Here is a 7,475-nt window from a genome sequence, read left to right on the forward strand (position 1 = left end):
GGGCTCTGGGCCCCAACCCAATTCCTCTCATCCTGTCCCTTGTTCCCCAGCTCCCCCCTCCTGTCAGGGGGTTGCAGAGCCAGAAGGTCCCCCCTGAGCCTCCTTTTCTCCAGGCTGAGCCCCCCCAGCTCCCTCAGCTGCTTCTCACTGGATTTATGTTCCAGACCCTTCCCCTGGAGAAGGCTCTTCAGGGGATTCAAGACACAAAGTGTCACAGGAGTGACCCAAAAGAATTTTGGGGCCCATTTTCTGGAGCAACTGGAGAAACTATTTCCCTGGGGTAGGGAGAACTTACTGATGGGCTCCTCTGGATGGAAGGCCAGTTCATTCACAGACCCAGCATGGCCTGGCAGCTTGTACAGAATCCTTCTGGATGTGGTGTCCCACACGTAGACAAACCTGCAACAGAGCCCTGGTGAGTGCAGGAAGGAAAGCAGCTGCTTGTTCCTGCAGTGGTTCTTCCCCTGGCTCTTCGTGGGGATAAAGAGGAGTTTCCCAGGAGCAAAATGCTGCCCTGAAGAGTTTGAGCAGGCAGGAGCCAACGTGGTGCCCAAAGCCTTGCTGGTAGCAGGGCACAGCAGCCCCCTGTCACCCCTGGGGCACACACATGGACTGGAAAGCTGGAGAGATCCTCCATGTGGCAGGAACACAGTGGGCTAAGGGGGAAAATCAGCAGTGGGAATGGGGAGGGGGGGTCACCAACGCCCTCACAAACACTCCCTGCACTCACAGCAGTCACCCAGGGCTGGCAGAGCTGCCCCTGCCCCTGCTGCAGTGTGATCCCTCACAGCCCACAGCTCTGCACATGGATTCCTTCCTGCTGTGCCACTGAAGTCAGGATCCACTTCCCAGCAGTTCTCAGGGATCACACTGAGCCCTTTGATCACTCTCCATCAGGCCTCACCCCCTGGGTGGGTCCTGCCTGAGCTGAGGGGCAGCATCCCTTGGGATCCTGGAAGCCAGGAAGGAGTGGCTGGCACCAGGCACGGCTCAGCTTTCAGCTGACTCTTAAAAAAGGTCTCAGAGTTGGGGGAACAGTGTCCCAGATGGGTGTCCCTCATGGGAAGCTCCATGCCCTTCCCCTGGTCATGGAGAACATCCCAGGAGTCACTGGGATTTTGATACATCAACATGAGAAGAGCCCTGAGGAACATCCCACAGCCCAGGGGAGGGGATTCTGCTCCTCACCTGCACAGGTAACCCCTCCCATCCCACCCTCCCTTCCCAAAACAACGGCCTCGCCACACGGAAAAGGATTTGCCAAAAACCAGTGCCTGTGGAAAGCTGCTGCCAGTTCTGGGTGATGCTCCCCCTGCCCTCCCACTCTGCTCCTCAGGGAGCTGACTGACAGCTCCAGTGGAATTCTGGGGTAGGGAAGGGCAGTAATTGGGTTTGGTGGGAAGGGCAGCTCCCTGAGGGCATCACTGGGGCTGTTCACAGGGGACAGCAGAGGGTGAGGGCACAGGGCCAGCCTGTAAATACATGGAAAATCAATCTACTCCATGTCACTCCTCCAAGGGAAGGTCACTGTGCATCCCTTGGATTTAAACCTGCTGGGGATCAGCAGCCTTTCCCTCATCCTTTGAACATCAAGGCTGGATCCTCTCAGGCTTCTGTTGGGTTCCTCAGTGCCCCCCCTGCTCCTTCCCACGTGTCAGGGCTTTGCAGACCAGACAAAGAACAACATTTGCTCTGTACAACCAGCCTGGCTTTGAACTGAAACACAACTGAGCTGCTTTTCCCCCCTAAGAAAGCCCTGGATCATTCAGAACCCAGTCCTGTCAGGAGCTTTGCAGGCTGGTGCTATTCTGGGACTCGCTTTCTTGAAGGAAACATTCAGGCCTGCAAAACTAAGTCCTGAACGTTACTTGAATTAGGATTTCTCCAAGCACCATTCTTCTCTATCAGGCAGGAACTGTGTCTGTTCCTTTCTCAGAGCACTCTGCTGCTGTGCTGTTAATTTGGTGTTGCAAAGCAGGCAAGGTTGGTTTTACTAAAATCCTTCCGAAGGGTTCAACAGCAAAAAAACACCCAGGTAACTGTCCCTCCAACACAGATACTCTAACTGTACTCCAGGTAGTGCAGGAGGAGAGAGGAATTATTGGGGGACTGTGTTGTACTCAGATAAATGAAATGTTTGTTTAACCTTGCTTTGCTTTCCCTGCAGATACTCCTCAAAAAAAAAAAAAAGAAGATGAGAAGTGACAGCAGGAAGGTTGGAGTGGCCTGGTCTGACCTGCCCCAGGAGCTGCCAGAGCTCTGAGCTCCACCAGCACCTGCACAACGAGCTGAATGGCCCCAAATCCTGCCCACTGCAGCCCTGGCAGGTTGGCCTGCAGGAATCCAGGCAGGAATCCCTCCCCCACGTGCCCTGGGAGGGAGAGCCACGTCTCAGCCCCTGCTGGGACAGCTGCCCCACTATATCTGGATGGTGGGAGCTGAAGTTCTCCCTGTCCACTATCAGAAACTCATTAATTTGGTGATTAGCACAGCTCCATGCCCTGGCTCTGGCCTGCAGGAATTCCTGTCTCCATGGCACTGGCAGTGGGCTTGGATTTGCTCCAGGCAGGTCGGTGACCTTCACAGGGACCTTCAGTGCCTGGCACAGACCCTGTGCTGGCTTCCTCCCTCTGCCCCCTTTCTCTCCTAAGCTGACTTCAGTTTACAGAATATCTCATTTACAAGACCAATATGTGCTAATTGATCTTTATTCTTGCTCCTCAATTAAAGAAAGGATCAAGAATGATCCCTGGAATACCACTGGTGCCTCCTGCAAGCAGGGCTTTAACTGGTATTTGTGGTGCTTACCAGCCTGATCCCCACAGACACACACTTCCCACTCTTCCTGCCCTCATGGATTCTCACAAGCTTCTGCCAGGACAGCAAGGGATCTTATCCACTATTCCTGTCACCTGCTGGCCCTGGAGTTGGATCCTGACAGGTGGGACATGGCAGGAATGCAGATCCCCAGTCAGCTTTGGACAATAATAAGATTATTTTACAATTATCTGATGCTCCTCCACAGACCCAAAGCCACAGAAACACATCCCTGTGGAAATCAGGAAAGCTCCCAGAGGGTTGTTTGGACTTCACACACAACTCTGAGTGTTCAGATCATGGTCCAGGGCTGCTGCAAAAGCATTCTGGGTTGATGGTGACAGAGGAATGCAGTGACAACTCACCTGTCAGCTGAGCCCCCTGCTATTTTACTGCCATCTGGGGACCAAGAGCACCTCAGGAGGTTCTAAAATAAAAGCACATGCACAGATCTCTTTAGTTCTCCCCTTCTCCTTGAACTGAAATCACCACGAGACTCTAAGCAGCACCAGCACCACTTTAATGATCTCCCTTTGGAAGATGAGATGGTAATTACAGATCTTATTTTATTGCTGGAAACATCCAGTGCCTTGTTATTTTACACAAAGTAGATGGTAAATGGAGAAAATACTTAATTTACAGCTAATTATGGTTGAACCAAGCAAGGAAATCTTGTTATTGAGGCTTTAATTGGAATCCCACTTTGTGTATTCATCTTTCTTTGAGTTCCTATTAAAGCCTTTCTGGTCTAAACTTGAACTTAAAAAACAATTTACAGCAAAGTTAACAGCAGGAGGATATCAGACAGTCATGTTTGGGTCGGGGGCACACTCACCTTCTCAAAATTATGGACATTCCCCTGGAAAATCTTCACACACCTCTCCTTGGGGGCAAAGGGCCGCACGTCCCAGATACGAACTGCAAGAGAGAGCCCAGGGCCATCAGCTGAGGGTGGGGGCACCAGGCTCTGGAAACCCCCCTCTGCCCAAGACATTCCCTATTCCCTTCATTCCTGGCCCTCCCAGAAGCCAAAGGAAACCAGCAGCTTTCCCTGCAGGAGGATTTGCTATGAAAGGGCAAAAGCAGGAATGTGGAATTACACTCAGACCACTGACAGGAGGGGAAAAATCCCAATCCATCCCAGAAAGAGCCACCATCTCCTTACAGGAGCATCTGCTGTATCCTAACACACTCCACAGTCACTGTCCTGCTTGGATCAGCCTCACTGAACCCCTTTTTCCCCCAGGACAGGCAGGGTGGGAGCTGGGATGTCACTGCTGCTGTGAGGACACAGCCAAAGCACCCTGCCAGCAGCCAGGTAACGTGTGCCATGGCTCATGCCCCCACCACCCTTCAGGAGCTGGGACAAACCCTCCTGAGGCAGCTGCTCCCTCCCTGCCAAGCTCAGGGCCATCCCTGGCAGGACAGCAACTCCAGGTTTATCCCCGGAGCCAAACTCCCCGTGGCCCATCCCCACTCCCGGCTCCTGTTGTGTCCTGCTGGACAAGTGGAGCTGCTCCTGGCAGCCCAGCAGGAGGTACCTGTGTTGTCCATGGCGTTGGAGAGCAGGTAGGAGCCCTCAGAGCTCAGGCTGAGCCCCGTCACCGAGTCGGCGTGGCCCCTCATGGTGTAGGTGAGCTTGTTCTGCCGCAGGTCCCACACCTGGCACAACAAACACACGGCCCACAACGCTGGCACTGCTGCTCCCAAAGCACCTCCCACAGGAACTGATAAACCAGCTGGTGCCACTGGCTTTGCATTCCAGCCAGAGGGCTCTGAGGACTCCAATGAGGCTGAAACTTTGCGTGTGTGTTGGAGGGAAAATGGAATTTGTGCCCTAAGGTTTTCTAGGAGTTGCCTGTCAGCAGCCCCGTGCATGCAGGACAAGAGGGAATGGCTCCCCACTGCCAGAGGACAGGGTTAGATGGGATTTTGGGAAGGAATCCTTCCCTGGGAGGGTGGGGAGGCCCTGGCACAGGTTGCCCAGAGAAGCTGTGGCTGCCCCATCCCTGGAATGCCCAAGGCCAGGTTGGAGCAACCTGGAATAGTGGAAGGTGTCCCTGCCCATGGCAGGGGGGGGAATGAGATGAGCTTTAGGGTCCCTTCCCACCCAAAACAGTCTGTGCCTCTATGAAAACATGAGGCTGAAACTTTCTGTGTGTTGGAGAAAAACCAATTGTCTCTCAGAAGACTTTTAACTGAATATATTCAATAACCAAGGAGTTAAATGTCAGCAGCCCTGTGCATGCACAATTCCCTGTTATCTTGCTGTAGCTCCCCCAGCTCTCAAATCCCATTGCCTGATGGCAATCCCACTGTTCATTCCCAAAGAGGGGCAGTGGGACCAGCTCTCGTGTCTGTGCCACACGCTCCTCAAGCTGAGGGAAGCCACAGGAACCCAGACTGAGCCCTCCAGCCTCCAGGAAAACCAGCTGAATGAAACCCTGAGCTCGCCCTTAAACAAGAATTTTCCACCCCAGCAGGTGACAGAGCGAGCTGCAAACTGGGGCAGAGGTCAGGGAGGGGATGTGCCACCACATTTTCCTGAGTTTACCTCACAAGTGGCTCTGGGACAGGCAGGACAGCCAGCATTCCGTGTGACAGCAGCGTGGGACACCCAGCCAGGGATGCCAGGGCTGCCCAGCCTGTCACGTGGCAGCTCCCTGGAGCCCAGTTTACTGGCCCTGTGTCAACAGTGAGGTTGGACACAGCCTGTCCAGGGGCTCTGGGGATGGAAAATGAACCAGGAGGCTCCCAAGGTGGGCACTGGGAGAGGGACCCGGGGACACAGAGGGTCCTACCTTGATGTCGTTGTCGATGCCTCCAGAGATGATCTGGTCACTGGTGTCGTTGAAGGTGACAGCCAGCACCTGGTAGGTGTTCTGGAATGTCTGCACAGCAGCTTTCTTCCTGATGTCCCACAGCTGGAAACATGTGGCAGTCGTAGAAGGATGGATATTTAACATAAATATGGGTATTTAGCAACAAAATCATGCACAAGGACTTGGAAGAGACTGAGATTGCTCCCCTGAAACCCCCTTTGAGATCTCAGGAGATCTCTATAAAAACAAAGCTTAGAGCTACCTGGGCTAGTGGAAGGTGTCCCTGCCCGAGGCAGGGGCATGGAACAAGATGAGCTTTAAGGTCCCTTCCCTTAAAATAATTAAATCTGGTGTGGTTGGAGCACAGGAATGAAGGGAGGGAAGAAGGAGATTCTGGGAATGGCTTTTGTTAAACGAGATCAGAAGAAAAAGCACAACTCAGCAGGTGGATCTCTATGACCCTCCCAAAGAATTAAGGAACAAAAGGAGCAGCCAAATTTTGTGATGTTTTTTTACTTCTGAAGCTGAAGTTATAAGATAATGAAATGTTATGAATAAGGCTGAATTAAAAGTTAAGACCCGAAAAACTCTTCCAGAGCTCAAGAACTGAGGTCAGGACAATAAGGAAGACCTGGAAGGACCAAAGAAAGACTTCCAATAGGGGTGTGACTATGAAAAGCAAACCAATGAATATGTATTAATTAAGAGACAATATCTAATGAATCCGTAAACAGTGTGTGTAATAAAAAGCCCTGCCCACTTGTCATTGGCATTTTGACAATTATAAGATTATTTTACAATTATCTGGTGCTCCTCCACAGAGGAGCATTAGAGGATTAGTGGAGCTCTCCTCCTGAATTAACATCTACAAATTAGTGATAAGAAGTTTGTTTCTGCAGCTTTTCAGTGTCATTTTTGGCATCCCAGATGGGACTGGGGAACCCACAATCCCCATAAAAATGGAAAAAGCCCGTGCATTATATCTTTGTGAACCTAAGGCTTTAATTAATCCAAGAACTGTTTTCCACCTGTCTACACTCAAATTGTCCAGAGATTATTTCTCTGATTTCAGGTGACACAGGACACACTGTGCTGTGGGGGGTGCATCGTACCTCTGTGCACCTCCTTAATTACTGAGAGAGCTGCTTTCTACCTCTCTGTACCCAGAGTGCAGAGCCTGTTTCCCTGACTCCAGGTGGCTCAGTGCTGACCTTGACGGTGCCGTCGTCGCTGCCGGTGCAGACGAGCTGGGGGCCCCTCCGGGCCGGGTAACAGGAGTTCACGAAGGACGTGTGGCCCTTCAGCCTCTTCACCCTCTCCCCGGTCTCACTGTCCCACACGGCCACGGTCTTGTCCGTGGAGGCTGAGAAGAGCATGCTGTGGGCAAGAGGCACTGTGAGGGGCTCAGCTCCTCCAGCACTGCTCCCCCCTCACACCTCTCTGACCGTGCTCAAAGCCGGGAATCACCGGTGGGAGAAGAATCTCCCTTCCTAAATTGTTTTCCTGCCTCCCCGAAGGCTCTCTGGGATGAACACAGCAGGAAAGCTCGGCAGCAACAGTTCAGATGCAGTAGTGGAAAAGCCTTTTAAATTAACCAGCAGCTCACTTGTTTTCTCTCCCTCCCCAGTGTCTCACAGATGCCCAAAACTAACTTCCCTCTGTTCCTCAGGACTGAATCAAGGGCACTGCTGGGTCACAGGTGACTTTGCTCACACCAGGCAAGCAACAATCCTTATCTGGGAAAGCCATGTTACAGGGATTTGCAGTCCATGGATTGAGCAAAGGCAACAATCCCAGGATCAATGAGGTTGGAAAGGACCTTCCAGCCCATGGATC

At 52.3% G+C, this 7,475-nt stretch overlaps 1 protein-coding gene across 1 annotated transcript in view; it reads right to left on the reverse strand.

Annotated features, from left to right (window-relative positions):
- The window catches only part of SNRNP40 (small nuclear ribonucleoprotein U5 subunit 40), a 9,796-nt gene extending 2,739 nt beyond the window's left edge, over positions 1–7,057 (reverse strand). The window contains exons 1-6 of the mRNA XM_018084735.2: positions 6,851–7,057; positions 5,619–5,741; positions 4,359–4,479; positions 3,653–3,735; positions 3,183–3,244; positions 296–399 (exon numbers count right to left, since the gene is read on the reverse strand). Coding sequence (XP_017940224.1) covers positions 296–399; positions 3,183–3,244; positions 3,653–3,735; positions 4,359–4,479; positions 5,619–5,741; positions 6,851–7,015 — 658 coding nt within the window. The 5' untranslated portion in view covers positions 7,016–7,057. The remainder of the gene's footprint in view (positions 1–295; positions 400–3,182; positions 3,245–3,652; positions 3,736–4,358; positions 4,480–5,618; positions 5,742–6,850) is intronic.
- Between the last annotated feature and the right edge of the window lie 418 nt (positions 7,058–7,475).

Source organism: Manacus vitellinus, unplaced genomic scaffold (genome assembly GCF_001715985.3).
Source record: "Manacus vitellinus isolate BGI_N305 unplaced genomic scaffold, ASM171598v3 scaffold_75_pilon, whole genome shotgun sequence".
Lineage (NCBI taxonomy): Eukaryota > Metazoa > Chordata > Aves > Passeriformes > Pipridae > Manacus > Manacus vitellinus.